This window comes from Tamandua tetradactyla, chromosome 8 (genome assembly GCF_023851605.1).
Source record: "Tamandua tetradactyla isolate mTamTet1 chromosome 8, mTamTet1.pri, whole genome shotgun sequence".
NCBI classification, from domain to species: Eukaryota; Metazoa; Chordata; class Mammalia; order Pilosa; family Myrmecophagidae; genus Tamandua; species Tamandua tetradactyla.
Window position 1 is genome coordinate 34,048,256 of NC_135334.1, and position 17,071 is coordinate 34,065,326.

A 17,071-nucleotide genomic window follows, 5' to 3' on the forward strand; every position below is an offset into this window, starting at 1 on the left:
TCTGCTTTTCATCCAAAACCAATTGCCAGTTTTGCTAAATTTTCTGTCACTTTAAAACAAGGATTGCCTTCCTTCCAGTTTGAAATAATACATGCATCATTTCTGTCTAAGGCCTTATCAGAGGTATCATTAAAGTCCACATTTCTACCAACAGTCTCTTTCAAAGCATTCTAGGCCTTCTCTATTAAGATCCTCACAACTTTCCGAGAATCTTCCCCTTATCTATTTAAAAAGCCATTCCAGCAAGTTTGGTATTTGCACACTGCAGCAGCACCCCACTTCTCTGGTACCAAAATCTGTTTTAGTTTGTAAGCTGCCAAAATGCAATATACCAGAAACGGAATGGCCTTTAAAAAGGGGATTTATTAAGTTGTAAGTTTACAGTTCTAATGCAGTGAAAATGTCCAAATTAAGGCATCCAGAGAATGATATTTGAAGTCTGGGGTTTCTCTCTCAGCTGGGAAGGCACATAATGACATCTGCTAGCTTTTTCTCCTCATTTTATAAGGCTTCCCCAGAGGTGTTTTCCTTCTGAATGTTCAAAAGTCTCTGGGTGTGTGGGCTCTGTCAGCACTGAGCTTTTTCTAAAATGGTTCCCTCTTAAAGGGCTCCAGTAAGCAATCCCAGTGAATTAGTCAGGGTTCTTTAGAGAAACAGAACCAATAGGAGATATCTATAAATATGAAATTTATAAAAGTGTCTCACAGTACTGTCGGAATAGAAGAGTTCAAAATCTGTAGGGCAGGCATAAAACTGGCAGCTCCGATAAAGGATCTGGACAAACTCCACAGGAGAGGCTTGCTGGCTCAAGAAATATTGAAAGTCTTCAACTGATTGGATTATCTTGTTGCTGGGAGACACACCTTATTGATCACAGTTTTAATCAGCCACAGATACAATTAACTGTTTAATACACTAGCCTTCTGGTTTATCAACAAGCCATGAAATATCCTTTCAACAATGGTCAGGCCAGTGCTTGCCTGACCAGAAAATCGGGCATCATCCTCGGTCAAGTTGACACCAGAACCTAACCACCACACCCACCTTGAATGGGTGGAGACACATCTCTATGGAAACCATCTAATCAAGAGATACTACCCACAATTGGGTAGATTACATCTTCATGGAAACAATAAAAATATCCCACCCCACCCCCCAAAAAAATCCCACCCAGCAATATTGAATGAAAATTAAAGAGCATGGCTTTTCTAGGGTACATAGCAGTTTCAAACTGGCACATATACTTTACCAAAATTTATCTACCTCTTCCTCCTAGTCTTCCATGGATGCTCTGCAGTGTTCTGGTCTCCAGCGTTTCAAAATAGTTGTTTCAGTCATTTCCTGTCTGTTTAATAACTGTTCTGGTAGAAGGACTGTGTCCTGGAGCTCTCTATTCCGCTATCTTCCCACGATCCTCTCATCTTCTTTTAAGGTTACATGTGTTAACAGGTATCCTATACTTTTCTCCATGCTGTTGGAACCATATACATATTGTCAAACAAAAAACAAATCCAGTAAAATGAGACGTTATTGTTTAAAGGATTTATTTAAAGGATTGTTGCAAAGGGAGGAACAACTCTTGCAGTTGGGGTGAGGTCTATTGGCAATAGGGAGAATACTCTGACCATAAGGTCTGTTAGTATCTCAAAGGTTAGCAAAAAGAGTTTTTCTTTTATTGGGTGGAGTAAGCAAGGCTAGAAAGAACTAGGTGTAGTGAAGTTGGATGAAAGGGTGGCTTTGTCAGATAGTAGTAAATCAGAGAATGTTTTATCCTGAGGCCAGGACACTCCAGGAGGGGCTATTAAAGAAGGGCTGTATTCTGGCTCACAATGATGGTGGATCAAAAGTTCAGGAACCTGGGAAGGAGAGAAACTTAACCAAAGTTCGGTTAGCAAGATTTAGTTCTGATTGATCAGTGAGGACAAGCTGTTCAGCTAATGGGCATTTAGGGGGTCTGTGTCTAGCCTTGTCAAAAGATGATTCTTCGTAGTAAGTCATTTCTGTAACACAAAAGGAAGGGTAGCGATTTCTTAACCTTCTTTGTTTTTCTGTACAGGGCTCAGATAAAATTCCACATTTTCAGTATGCACTGAATGGCCTATTTCCTTTATAAAATTGGGATCATATTAAAAGCACTTCTCTGCAACTTAACTTTTTTCAGTCAGCCCTCTATGGACGACCAGGCAATTAGTTCTTAGTATTTTTTTCCTCCATTTCACTTAAACTTTTTTTTTTAATTGCTGCCTCCCCTCTCCCCCACCCCGACGCCCCGCCCAGAGAAGGAGGTGGCCAGGGGAGGATAAAAGGCCCCAACATCTTTTCTAATACCTTCCAGATCTCCTTCTTTCAGGAAGCAGGGTGTCAACCAAACCCGCCGACTTCCTCCTGTCAGTAAGAGTCAGGAACTTTTCGACCCCAGTTTTTAGTCCCTCCTTGATCCGCGGAAACGTGGAAAGGCGTGGCCTAGGCCTGGGGTATCCTGACTAAACACGAGCCTGGTTGACACCTCCGAGACAACTCAGTACTGAAAGCAAACCAAACACACTCTAGAGGAAGGAGACCCGCCCACTCCAGGCTACAAAGAGGTTTTGAGGATCCTTTTAAGATATTAACCCCGTTTTGCGAGAAAAAGCAACACTGAACTAAAAAACTAAAAAGTAAACAACAACAACAAAACACCAACAAAACTAAAAAGCAACCAAAAACAGAACTAAAGCGCTTTCAGTTCTTTCAAACGGAAGCTTACCCAAATCAGTCAGAGGGCGGAAGACTGGGAGAAAAGGGGTACGTCAGCGGGTCTTTCCCGTCGGCAAAGTACAGGAAGCTGAGTCTTGGGGTTAGGACCCTTGGGAATCAGTTATGATAACTTCGTATCACCTCATTTGCTGATTTTAAATAAGGAACCATAAAAACCTGAAATGCATATTGATTGCCACCCAACCCTGAGGCTTGGTCTTAAAGGAGAAAAAAAGTGCCCTTTCTCCCCTCTCTCCCTCCCGCCCGTCCCCTCCCCCCTCCCTGCCCCGGAGGTGTAATCTGCAAATGTATTGTCTGGCCCTTTGGGCTTGACTGTTAATGATTTGCGGCACGAGGAGCTCGGAGAGTAGAGAGAGAAACGCCAGCCAGCGAGCGAGCGAGCTAGTGCTGCGGCCGGAGCAAGCTCACAGGCGCTGCCTCTCGTTTACCAGCACTTCAGCGGATTCCCAGCGCCGGAGACACCAGGGGCCCCGATGGAGGCAGGCTACCCTGCAGGACCCGGCTCCCCGCAGGACGGCGCTCCGGGAGCGGCTGGCGCGTTCTCCAGCCTCCTGCACAGGATAAAGGGCAAAATCTTCACCTGGTGAGTAAAGCGAGTGTGCGGTGGCGGGCTTGGGCGGCGGGACGAGGGAGCCCCGCCGGGGAGCCCGGCTCTCAGGTGGCTGCGGAGCGCACATCGCCCCGGCCGCGTGGCGGCGGGAAGAGGAAGGCAAAACGTGGCGGCGGCCGGGACTTTGGAGCTGCTTCACGCCGGCCGAACACGCGTCACCAGGGTTGTCACGCGTCACCTAAGTTCCTGAGGTGCTTCATGCTCTTCCTGCGGCCTCCCTTAGTAATCGTGGGAATATATATCACAGGTTTTGGAGGGAAATTCACTCTGTTGTCATTGCTAGGGCAGTCTCGGGGGGCCTCCTTTTGGGGAAGGGGCATTATCCTTCGGGATGCTGTGAAGTAGGGGTTCGTGCTTTCGGGCTTGGCAGGTAGGTGAGCTTCACTTCCTGGCGCCAGCCCTCGAGATCCTTCTGCAGCAGAGCCCGTCACACAGGGCCGGGTGATCCTTCCCTAAAAGGTGAGTTCATCCAAGTGAAAATCTGGGTTAAGCCCCATGCTGCCGTCTGAGAGAATCCAGAGCCTGCCTCCTTTCTAAACCTTATCCAGCGGCGCGAGGCGACGTGGTCATCTCCAGGGCTGAGGTCCAGTCTTCCTGTCTCTGGTGTCTCTGTGCTCTGTGGGATGTAGGGAGAAAGCTTGGCAGCGAATCTGGGACGGGGAAAGCATTTCCATGATTTCTGGGGGACATCAGATTACATAGACCTAAAATAATACAGATTACATAGGACCTAAAATAGTGAAAACCAACGTTTAATGAACATTCACCCTGTCCCGTGCTGTACCTAGCAATTTATATGGACAATCTCATCTAATCCTCACAACTTTATGAGATGGGCATATTTTTAGACCCACTTCATAGATGGAGAAACAAGGCTAGCAATTTGCCCAAAGAGTCTGCAACACTTAGGTCCCACTACATTTTAACCACTCCTGTCTACCGTCACCTCAGAAACAAGCTAGAGGCATTTGATTTTTTTTTTTCCAGATTAAAAAAGTGAATTCTCCTTTAAAGATTGTGAAAGCTATGTTCTGAAAAGCCATACCATTTAAAAACTAGATCCACAAAGGTATATGCATTTTTATCTGATAAATAGGTATAGTTTTAAGTAGATGTATGTGTTTAAAGAGGAAAGCTGGTCAAAAATCATCTGGTGTCATCTGGATGTGTGTGTGCTGATAAATTCAACCACAAGTTCTCAGCTGGAAGACTCTGTAGTGTAATGGCTCTAGACTAGTTTCTGGGCCATAACGATGAAGAGGATTTGGTTTCCCCGCTCCGGAAAGCTTAAAATCAAATTATAGTAAGTTATGATAAATGCTTTAGAGGTGAGTATAAAGTTCAGTGATGGCAAAAAGGAGGGCAGAAATCAAATCTACCAGGATGACATAGGGTTGGAGAGCTTGAGAGAGAAGGTGATAGGGTTCTCGTTGCATTAGTAAGAGTTTTCCAGGTGGACCAGGCAGCAGTCCTGGCTTGGGGGTCGTTTAGCTGTGCTGAACTGCATAGCTTTCTTATTCATCCAACAGGCATCTATTGTTTGCTAACTTTGTGCACAGTAAAAGTCCTGTGCAGGTAGGTACCTGCCAAAGGGTATATTGTTCTATAAAGGCATATAAACAAAGATATAACGTGAGGGACTTTATTGGCCTCTGCAAAGGACTGTAGATCTTACCAATCTCTAAATTCTCGTCCCTCCCCTCTTTACTTGTGAGATTATTTCATTCATATCTGCTCCTTTCACTAGACTTTGGAGGTCAGAAATCGCCTGGGTTTGGTGACCATCATATACTCTGCCTAGCAGGATATACACAATAAATATTAGATGAGTGAATGAATGAATACCCTAATTCCAAATTATACTGTTTAAAAGAGGGCTCGCTTCCCCCTCTCCATTCAGCACTATATTTTTATGAACAGGCATGTTTTTTTGTTCATCTCCTCCAGTGTTTCTTAACCTCAGCGTTATTGACATTTTGGGCTGAATAATTCTTTCATTCTTTGTTGTAGGGGTTGTCCTGTGCATTGTAGGATGTTTAGCAGTGTCCTGGCCTCTACACGCTAGTTGTCAATAACACCTCCTCCCCAAGTAGTGACAATCAAATGCATCTTTAGACATTACCAAGTGGTTCTGGTGGGAACCATTAGTCTAATCTATTGTTTCTAACTACTTATGTGACTCTATGGTCATCTGCCCATGGGTACCCAGATTGTTTCCACCTCCTGGCCACCACAAATAACCCTGTGAAGAGCATTCTCGTCATACATATTAATGTTCAGGCCCTGCTTTGAGGACCAGAGTCTGAGGCCTTCCAAGTGAACTTTAGTAGATGGGAGAGGATGAACATCAGGCTAGAAGATACCTTGGGCCCCACAGAACAAATGTGGAGTGCTATCATTTTGGTGCCCCTTTTTAGGCTATTCCTGGGGTCAGAAAGAATTTTGGAAGGAGGCAGTCTCTCTAGATTTCCACTAAACTTAGGAGGTCAGGAATCACCTGGGTTTGGTGATCATCAAATACTCTGCCTAGCAGTAAAAAGTCTCTAGCCTTTTAGCCCTAAAGACTTGGAAGGGGGGCTGGTGGACGAGTGATTGCTAGATGGACAGCCTGAGCCTTACTTTTTATTTTTTTATTTTTTTATTTTTTTTTTTTTTAGAGGGAGGAAAGGAAGGAAAGACAGAGAAGGAAGGAAGGATGGAAGAAAGGGAAACATTTTCAAACATTTTCTTGTTTTATTATATTTTGTTTGTTTGTTTGTTTTTTTTTTACATGGGCTGGGGCCGGGAATCGAACCGGGGTCCTCCGGCACGGCAGGCAAGCACTCTTGCCCGCTGAGCCACCGCGGCCCGCCCTATTTTTTTTTATTTTTTTTTATTTTTTAAGTGCAATTTATTGAGATATATTTACACACCATATAAACCATCCGAACAGCCTGAACCATTTTAATTAACTTCTCTACACTGCAGGCAGCTGTTACAGTGACAGGCAGTAAGGTCCCACTGCAATGTAGAGGTGGGGGAAGGGCGAATTTAAAACACAACGTACCTTCAACTTTGGCTTCTGATTGCCCAAGGCTACAGTATCCTCTCTCTCCCAGACCAGTTCTAGACAACTTTTGTGTTATTCTTTCTTATCTCTGCTTCTTCTGGCTGTCTTGAAGAAAGAGAGGATGGCCACTAGTGTTTATTTCCCATCTTGACAGTAATGTCCTTCAATCACTCCTCCTTCAATCACTGCTGTCACTACTTCAGTTCAGGCCTTTGTCATCGTGTACTTGGACTTTTGTAATAAGCCTCCAGGCCCTCCTCTTACCTTACCCCAATCATCTTTCTACACAGGAACCAGAGTGATGCCAAATAAAACTTAAGAATCTCAATAATTATTTCAGAAGCGTTTACCACGTATCCGACAGCCTATTTACATTTTCATCAATCCTTATAAATAATCCTATAAAAGTATTTTCCTTAGTCCCTTTTGACAGAGCAGGTAAGTAACTTGCCCAAGGAAACACAGCTGGTGAGAGGCATAGCTGAGATACTTTCATTTGATTCCAAAGCCCAGACCTGTTTTAGTATTTCAGGAATTCAGGCTGATAATCTTGCGGGGTTTCTCCCATCACTTGCACCAGTGTTTTGCAAACCTTTAGCCATCCCAAGAGGTTCCCCAGGGTTTGCTATGGGGGACAGGTGGGGAATAGGATCTGGTAGCCTTCTGGGCTGGCTGCTGGCCCCCACCAGGGTATGTTGCTTTTGCCTGTTTTAACGTTGGGCTTTTATATAAAGTGTTTGAGGGAAGGGTGTTGTAGGCAAAACAAGTCTGAAAGCCATTGGCTGCTGGGCAGAGCTCAGGCTTCTTGACATGAACTACAAGGCCTTCTGCCATGAGCCTACTTCCCTTTCCAGGCTTATCTCCCAGAATGTCCATCTCTCACGTGGTGCTCTAGTGACACTGACACGCCTGTGGTTCCCTCCTGGAATGCTTTTCCTGACCCTCTTTTTCTTACCATGCACTCATGCATATTTCTTTGACTCTTTGTATATGGTACCAACTCAGGAAGTCTTCTTCCCTGACTCCCTTCTCTCCTCATCCACACCTTGGATTGGGCACCTCTTCTCTGTATCTTACAGGTACATGTTCCTAACTCCTCATTACACGTAACATATTGTAACACAAAATATAGCTATCACTAGCTGTAAGGGCAGATAAGGGTAATTCATCTTGAAGTTCCAACAGTGCCATCATGCCTGGCACAGAACTGATATCATAGCACTTCTTCCCAGTTTGAGGGTAGATTTGATTTCTAGGAATAAAAAAATAAAACCTATTTGCTACCCGGTTTGATAAATGAGATATAAGATTTAGGACTGTAGAGTAATGAAATGAGGGCTTTTCCTGAAGAGGGGCCTTCAGAGGTGATTTGAAGGTAGCCACAAGTGTGGAAAGTCTGACTTTCCTTCCAAGGTTACTACTGGTTGTGTATATAAGTTTTGGCAAGTTTATGAAAAAGCTGTATAGACTTCCTTAAATTATTATTTGCTAAAGAGCATTGTTTTACGTGGATGAATTTTCCAGATAACTTAAAGCACACTCTTTTAAGCATTTAAATGTACCTGTAAATCCAGTTGAATGAAACTATTTATGTAATGTGTTACTCACTTTGCTTAATTTATTTATTCATAAATTTTGTCAGCAGTTCTTCAACATTTAATTGGTTTGTACTGAACAACTCTCTAGGGCAGGTTGACCCATTTAAATACTTAGTAAGACCAAATGCAACTAATCCTGGAGATTTTGCCGTGAAAAAATAAAATGTTATTTACAATTCTTCCTAGTACAGTTAAAACAATTATATGAGACTAATCTTTTAATACATAAAGTATATTGCATAGGACGTCATATTTTATTCAAGATTCAGGATCATCATTATGATCTTTACTTTGCTCTATGTCTGCTATGATCAGGGGCTATTGAAATAAATTGTCTTATTTTTTCTGACTTTTTGTCTCACAAGTTTCATGTGATTTTTTTTCTGTTACCGAGTATATCTCTGGAAGCCTGCATTCTTTATAAATTAAGCATTGGAATTTATAATACTATAGACCTCTGTGCTGGTTTGAAAGTATTATGTACCCCAGAAAAATCATGTTTTAATCCTGATTCAATCTTGTGGAGGCAGCTGCTTCTTTTAATCCTAATTCAATACTGCAGGGCAGAAACTTTGATTAGATTATTATCTCTATGGAGATGTGGCTCTGCCCATATCCATGGGTCTTGATGAGTTTACTGGAATCCTTTAAAAGAGGAAACATTTTGGAGAGAGTCAGAATTGAGAGAGCTAACAGAAACTTCAAAGCAGAGCTGACACAGATGCCAACACTTGGAGAACAGAGACACGGATGCTTGGAGATGCTTGGAGATTCTTGGAGCCCAGCAGACATCGGCAGCTTGCAAACTAAGACAACCTAGTTTCTTAGGATTGATTGCAATGAGAATATAAATAGGTCCTGAATACAGATTAGAATGGTTTTTCTTTTAATAAATTATAAAAGCTTTTAGCCCATGAATTTTGGGACATTTATTTTGGATGGTTGTAGAAGTCTAGGTTTTTTCAAGTGATCCGTCAAGTGACATGTCACCAAAATCTTGGTTATTTATGTTAGTGAGGTAGAGATAAATTCCATGAAGAACCACAGTTATGTCCAAAACTTCTTTCTCTTCACTTTTAAAAACCAGAGTATTTAAGGAACAAATTGATCAGTTTCTTCAGTGCTTGAAGCTAATTTTGAGCTGGGTACAATGGAGCTCCCCAGAGAATGGGGGGAACATTCCTCACCCAAAAGAGTTTAGGAAATTTTTGAGCAGAAAAGCATTCATACATTAATTTAAAATTTAAAATATGTATATATATAAAATATGTAAAAGCTAACCCCTATTGAATACTTAGCTTGTGTGCCCAGAGCCACCACACTATTCCAGAACCTCAATGCATTGTCATGTAATGCTTACAATAATGTTTTGTAGTAGGTATTATAATAATATCATACCAGCCCCCTTTGACACATGTTGAAATAGGAACAGAGAGGTTAAGTGACCCCTTACAGGATTAGACACACAGTAGTAAGAAATGCAGCCAGTCTCCCTCCCAGGCAGTCTGGCTCCAGGGTCTGCATTCTTAACCTCTGTGTGCCTGTATCTTGTTAAATGTGCAACAAATAGAAAACACAGGCCTTTGGAAATTTACACTCAGGACTGTTTGTATCCCCAGGGATGCCAGAGATTATAGACTATCACAGGATAAATACAATGCATTTACCTGGAGCATCGTTTATTTTTTAGATACCAATTGTGGATGTGGATTAATATAATTCCTGATTCATTCACACTCATCATTGGCCCATGAATGGCTCAACTAATTTTTTAAAAAAAATTTTTTTTCAACTTATTTTTGTTATGCAGTTCTAAAACTAGAATCATGACAAAATTTATGTCTTCCTATTGGCCACTTACTGCATAAAAAAGTTAAAAACTTGGATCCTTCAAAAGATACCATTGAGAAAGTAAAAAGACAAACCACAAAATGGAAGAATATATTTAGAAATTATATATCTGATAAGGGACTTGAAATAGAACATACAAAGAACACTTACAACTCAATAGTAAAGACAACAAAATTTAAAAATGGGCAAAAGATCTAAATAGACATTTCTCCAAAAAAGATATGCAAATGGCTAAAAGCGTATGAAAAGATGCTTAACATCCCTAGCCATCAGGGAAATGCAAATAAAAATTTTGATATCCAATTTTTGTTTTCTTTTGTTGCTTGTGCTTTTGGTGTTATGGCTAAGAAATCTAGTCCAGGCTCATGAAGAGTTATGCCTATGATTTCTTCTATGAGTTTTATAGTTTTAGCTGTTACACTTGGATCTTTGATTTCTTTTGGTTAATTTTTGTATCTGGTGTGAGGTAGGGGTCTAATTTCATCCTTTGTTATATGAATATCCTGTTGTCCCAGCACTATGTGTTGAAAAGTGTATTAGTTCCTCATCAAAATGTTTTTTTTTCCTTTAGTTTTTTACTTCATAGAAAGGAAAACATGCTATATTAAGTGTATTCTTTTTTCACAAGATCAGATTGCCGATTCATCCATATATCACATGATGCTGTAGAATTCTCACTTTGACTGTAAATAATACTCCTTCCTGTGAATATATCACACTTTATTCATCCATTCTGTTTATGGGCATTTGGACTTTTCCCAAGTATTTTTTGCTACTGTGAACAGGACGTCTTTGAACATTCTTCTCCATGTCTCCTGTTGATCATGTGTAAGAATTTCTTTTATATAAACACGCATGCACATATACATACATCTAGGACAGGAATTGCTAGATTATGAAGTTTGTGAAGTTTAACTTCATAGAGTAATAACCACTGTTTTTCCAAAGTGGTTGCACCAGTTTATACTCCCACCAGCCATGTGTGAGAAACAACATCCTTCTAACACTTACTATTGTAACACTTTTAAATTTTTGGCAATTTAATGAATGTAAAATAGTATCTCCCTAATGACTTAATTTCCATATTCCTGGTCACTAATGAAATTGGATCTTTTTGTATATTTATTGGCCGTATGTGTTTTCTCTTCTGTGAAATATCTGTTCAGGTCTTTTGCAACTTATTTTTTATTAAAGTAAACAAAGATTGCTTTATTCACATTATAATTTATATGGATTTTAAAGATAGCACCTGGGATTTGAAAAAATTGGGGATTGTATCAGGTTTGCCATTAATGTTCATTTACTTCTCCTTGCCTGATGGTGGAAGTTCATTTGAAAAGTTTGAGAGTGACTGAGAGTTGGATGGATCGGGAGTAGGAGCGGTTGAAGCTGCTTAAGGAAGCGATTGTGACAGATGCTGTTCTAGTTTGCTAGCTGCTGGAATGCAGCACACCAGAGATGGATTGGCTTTTAATAAAAGGGGATTTATTTTGTTGGTTCTTCAGAGGAAAGGCAGCTTACTTTCCACTGAGGTTCTTCCTTACGTGGAAGGCACAGGATGGTCTCTGCTGGTCTTCTCTCCAGGCCCCTGGGTTCCAACAACTTTCCCCAGGGTGACTTCTTTCTGCATCTCCAAAGGCCTGGGCTGAGCTGCGAGTGCTGAGATGAGGAATGCCGAGCTGCTTAGCTGTGCTACATTGCGATCTCTCATTTAAGCACCAGCCAATTAAGTCAAACGTCACTCATTGCAGCAGACACACCTTCTAGCCGACTGCAGATGTAATTAGCAACAGATGAGGTTCATGTACCATTGGCTTATGTCCGCAGCAACAAGACTAGGTATGCTCACCTGGCCAAGTTGACAAGTGAATCTAACTAACACAGATGCCTTTGAGTTTTTCTGGTTTGGGGTATTGAAAGGCTGCAAAGGATGACAGGAGTCATAGGAAGTCATCCTGAAGTTTCCCTCACTGGGTAGGGTTACCAGGAACTTTGTGAATCAGGTTTAGACACATGTTTTCTTCAGGTACCTGGTGTTGGATGGGTACATTAGTTTAGTTGTTAGCTGAAGAAACCAGCATAGGTGAAAAGGAAGATTTATTACTTCACAAAATCAAGGAAGGTTAAACTAACCAACTGCCTCCCCAAAACAAACAACCAAATAAGGAACCAGCTGGAGCCAAGAACCCAAGCCATACCAGAATTCTCTGTCCATGTCTATTTGTGCTTCAATTTGACTTTTGGTTTCACTCTTCTAACTGCAGGCCAGTTGATTATGTTCATTTGAGGATTGCATTTTACAGCTTAAACTACACAGACCAACAACAAAAAAAACACCAGAAAGTTTTAAAAACTGTATTGTTACTTTGATAATCTTTCATATCCACAAGGAAGTTAATTTTGATTTTACAATAGTTGAAAAAGAATAAGCCCTTCAAAACTTTCTATTCAGCATCAGTAGGAAGGTAGTATTAGGAATTTAAAAATTTTGTAGGATGTGGCTTCTTGGTTGCCTGTTGAGAACAAGGTTATTCTATTCTCTTCAGTACCTCTGCCAGACTGCAGTGGGTAAAGAGAGGGTGTTTCTCTGTCAGGGTCATTGTGGTAGTTAGATTCAGTTGTCAACTTGGCCAGGTGAAGGTACCTAGTTCTGCTGCTGTGGACATGAGCCAATGGTACGTGAACCTTATCTGTTGCTCATTACATCTGCAGTCAGCTAAGAGGTGTTCTTACTGTAACGAACGATGTTTGATTTAATTGGCTGGTGCTTAAATGAGAGAGTTCAACATAGCACAGCCCAGGCAGCTCAGCATACCTCATCTCAGCACTTGCAGCTCAGCCCAGGCCTTTGGAGTTGCAGAATGAAGTCACCCCAGGGAAAGTTGTTGGAACCCAGAGGCCTGGAGACAAGGCCAGCAGAGATGATCCAGTGCCTTCCCATGTAAGAAAGAACCTCAGTTGAAAGTTAGCTGCCTTTTCTCTGAAGAACTAATGAAATAAATGCCCTTTTATTGAAAGCCAGTCCATCTGTGGTGTGTTGCATTCTGGCAGCTAGCAAACTAGAACAGTCATAAACTCTCATAATCTGAGCTATTGAAATGGTCTTCATCCATTTCCTAGTACTAATCCTATCCTCCCTAATCCTACCCTTCTGTACCCATCCTGTCACTTTCCTGTTCTTAGCCTTTGGGGTGCCCCTCTTAGAATTCTCATGTAGGAAGTATGGGGGAAGGGAGGCTCCTGGAGGTAGAGTCCCACATATTGCTGCACAAATTGCCCACAGCTTACTGCTACCCCTGACCTGCCCTGGGACCTAGGTGATGTGACTTGAGTTTCTCTGACTCATCACTCCGGAGAGAACAGGTGATGTGAAAATGTGTTTCTCACATTGTCATTTCAACCAATCAAAAATAGGAGGACAAAGAGAAGAAATTATTAGTAGGATTTATGTCCTCTTCCTTGTTTTCACTGGAGGATCCCTTATTAAAGTAATTAATTGCAGAATGCATAATTGAATGGTTATGCTCAGAATCGGGTTGAACAGTGCTCATTGTTGGAGATGCAGGATAATTTGTATCTGTTGAACTCACTGTGGGGTATCATAATCTTCGGTGTTATTTAATTTACTGTTATCAGAGGCAGTTTGTAGACTGGAAAGAAAAATAGACTTATTCTTTGACCTTGGGAAGTTATTGAACTTCTCTGAACAGCTGAACCTCAGTTTCTCAAAAGTATAATTGAACTAGTAATCCCTTATGCCACAAGAGTTTTTGTGAGATTTAAATGAAACAGCAGATATAAACATTTAATATACCACCTGGCACACAGTTCTTTTTTTAAGCCACCTCACTTATGTTAGAATTTTTGAGCTTCTAAAAATGCAAGCAGGATACTTGTAATATAACAGTGGTTGTGAGCTCAAACTCTGGAAACATACTGCTTCTTTCCTTGTTTGACCGTTTGCTAGCTGTGTATTCTTGCACAAGTTGTTTAACATCTCTGTGCTTCAGTTTCTTTATAAGTAGTGATAATAGTGTCTTCCTCACAGAATTGTTGGGAGAAGTAAATGCATTAGGGATATGAAATTATTAGAACAGTGCTAGGCACATAGTGTATTCTCAATGAGTATTAAATGTCACCATTATTATTAACATTACTATTATTTACTAGATATTGTGTGGGTATGTGTATGTAAGGGAGAGAGGCTCAAAAATATCTGGAACAGTTTCAGTGTTTTCAATCTAGTAAAACAAATGTGTCAGACATTTAAAACATTACAGCCAGATGTGGAAAGAGGGATTAGAGAGTTGTAACCAAAATGCCCTAGGACTTTAAAGGTCATTACTCTGGAACTAGGCACCTTTCTTAGTATGTTTGTTCCCATGATTATTTCATTTTCTTAGCATAGCATGGTGGAATGGAAAGAACACAGGCTTTGGTTTTAAATCCAGTAGGTTTTAACCCAGCACTGCTATTTATTTGCCCCATGAACTTTGTTGAAAGATGTGAACTACGGGCAAAATGATAACTATCAAATAGGGTTGTTTGAGACTCTAATGAGTTAACATACGTGAGAGTCTCTTCCCTTTTTGGGTAGATGGTGAAAAAATGTAAATATGTTTCCCATGTATTCTTGACTTCTAAGAGTCATGTAGGACATAATATATATGAAGAAATAATTGGATTTACAGGTTTTTTTGTTGTTGTTCTTCATAAAATTAGCTTAATGTTTTTTATTTGATCCCATGGTTTTATTTTCTCCCTGGCAAATGGTGAAACTGTTTTAATCCAGGATGGCTCCTGTTCTAGTTTGCTAGTTGCCAAAATGCAATATCAGAAACAAAGTGGTTTTTAAAAAGGGGAATTGAGTAAGTTGCTAGTTGGTAGTTCTGAGGCTGAGAAAACGTCCCAATTAAAACGAGTCTATACAAATGTCCAATCTAAGGCATCCAAGGAAAGAAATCTTAGTTCTGGAAGGCCAATGAAGTTCAGGGTTTCTCTCTCAGCTGGAAGGGCACATGGCGAACACAATCAGGGTCTCTCTCTCATCTGGCAAGTCACATGGTGAACACAGTATCATCTGCTAGCTTTCTCTCCTGTTTTCCTGTTTCATGAAGCTCCCTGGGAGGCATTTTCCTTCATCTCCGAAGTGCTGGCTGATGGACTCTCTGCTTCGTGGTGCTGCAGCATTCTCTGCTCTCTTTGAATCTCCCACTTTCTCCAAAATGTTTCCTCTTTTGTAGGATTCCAGTAAACTAATCAAGACGTACCCAAATGGGTGGAGACATGCCTCCACCTAATCCAGTTTAACAACCACTCTTGATTAAATCACATCTCCAGGGAGATGTCTAATTAGTTTCAAACATATAATACTGAATAGAATAAGAAGAAATGGCTGCCTTTACAAAATGGGATTAGGATTAAAACATGGCTTTTCTAGGGTACATACATCATTTCGAACCAGCACAGCTCCTCATCAGCTTCGTCTGCAATTATTTAACAGACTCAGTTTATTGGATGTGATTATCTCATTACTAAGGAAATTCATTTGATGAATGTAAATACAGCTATAACATTATGATTCAAGTATTGTGCTAAAATAGCACACAAATTGTTGATTTAACATATTAATTTTCTATTGCTATCATAACAAATTACCATAGATCTAGTGGCTTACACCAACACAAATTAATTATTTTACAGTTCTACAGGTCAGAAGTCCAACCCAGGACTCACTGGATTAAAATCAAGGTGTTGGCAGGGCTTTATTCTTTCATGAAGACTCTAGGAGGGAATCCATTTTCTAGTTTCTAGAGGCTACTTGCACTCATTGACTCATGCCCCCTTCCTCCATCTTTAAAGCCAGCACTGTTGCTTCTCTTTGCAACTTTCGTTTCATAGTGAAGGCTCCCTCCGACAATAGTTTGGAAAGATTCTATATTTTCAGGACTCATAGGGCCCACCTGGATAATCCAGGATAATTTCCCTTTTGGAATATGAGATAACATTTTCCCAGGCATCAGGGATTGGGCATGCACAAATTTGGGGGGCTATTCTGTCTCCCATGCTTAGTGGTTCCATTGAAAAAGTTTTAGACCACAAAGAAATAAGGTCTACTTGTGAATTGTAAAACTTTAAGCAATAATTCATAAAATAGCAAGGAAACCTTTTCTGAGCTCTTTAAACCTACAATCTTTTGCGAGTAGTGTTGGAAAAATCAACCCAAAATGGCTACTGGCTCTGTTCAGGTGTCTCACTGAATTTGAAAGAGATTTGGTAATTTGCTGATTCCTTTAGATGAGCTGCATCCCCAGGCTCCAGCCACACTGGAGAGTTCACAATGCTGTTCCTTCTGCTGGGACAGCACTTCCCATTCTTCTCTTGCTCTCACCAAATTTTGGTCATTCTTCAAGTCTCAGATGAAATATCACTTCATGAATAAGGCTTCCCACGAAGTCCCAGATTAGGTTAGGTCCCATCCTCCTGGACATCTGTTTGATCATACTCACCAAACTTATAGTTGTTTTTTTTATAGTTGATGGATCAAATTGCCTGATGGACTGAAACTTAGTTTATTTTCACTGTTCGTTGTAAATTCCGTGAGGGAGGCCTCTATTTGTCAATATTCCTAGATCTTGACACAGTGTCAGTAGCCTAGTGGTTACTAAAAAATATTTGCTGAATTAAACTGGGTACCATTAAGTAGATGGTAATAAAGGTGACTGGGTTGCTGAAGTTGCCTTTCCAGGTTGGACTATTTCAACTAAGCAGGCAAGGAAAATTCCCACATGTTCTGATGTCAAGGTGGAGGTTCTTGGAGTGGTGTACTACTGCAAAGGTGACTGCATCCCCTGAAAAAAGACAAAGTATAAACGTGATTTGATTGTCCCTGGCATAGATAAGTTCCATCGGACCAGACAATAGTTTAGTAGCTGTTTCAGTTTCCTGGATGCCAAATCAAATACCATGCAGCAGGTTGGCTCGAACAATGGGAATTTTTGAGGCTAGGAGAAGTCTAAAATCCAGGTGTCGTCAAAGAGCGATGCTTCTCCCAGAAGTCCGGTGTTCTGGGGCTGGCTGCCAGCGATCCTTGATCCTTGGCTTTTCTGTCACATGACAATGCACATGGCAAACTCTCCTGGCTTTTCCTTTCTCTTCCACGTTCTGTTGACTTTCAGCTTTTGCCCATGGCCTTCTCCTCTATGT

General features: G+C 40.9%; 1 protein-coding gene and 1 long non-coding RNA gene across 5 annotated transcripts in view; one reads left to right on the forward strand and one right to left on the reverse strand.

The window, feature by feature from the left end:
• Positions 1 to 1,532: 1,532 nt before the first annotated feature.
• On the reverse strand, positions 1,533 to 3,475 carry LOC143644282 (uncharacterized). Of its 3 annotated transcripts, none has more exons than XR_013156589.1 (4): positions 3,338 to 3,475; positions 2,747 to 2,845; positions 2,329 to 2,483; positions 1,533 to 2,000 (listed from the first exon to the last, which is right to left on the reverse strand). It is a non-coding gene; the product is annotated as an uncharacterized LOC143644282 (long non-coding RNA). The 3 variants fall into 3 exon arrangements; XR_013156587.1 differs by having other exon boundaries at positions 3,186 to 3,475; XR_013156588.1 differs by having other exon boundaries at positions 2,329 to 2,524; positions 3,186 to 3,475.
• Positions 2,793 to 17,071, forward strand: part of SLC35F2 (solute carrier family 35 member F2) — a 74,271-nt gene continuing 59,992 nt past the window's right edge. Inside the window, exon 1 of one of the 2 annotated variants that reach the window (XM_077113072.1) lies at positions 2,793 to 3,340. In XM_077113072.1, coding sequence (XP_076969187.1) covers positions 3,231 to 3,340 — 110 coding nt within the window. In that variant the 5' untranslated portion in view covers positions 2,793 to 3,230. Of the gene's footprint in view, positions 3,341 to 3,491; positions 3,827 to 17,071 lie in introns of those variants that run through there. The other variant, XM_077113074.1, reaches the window with a different exon arrangement.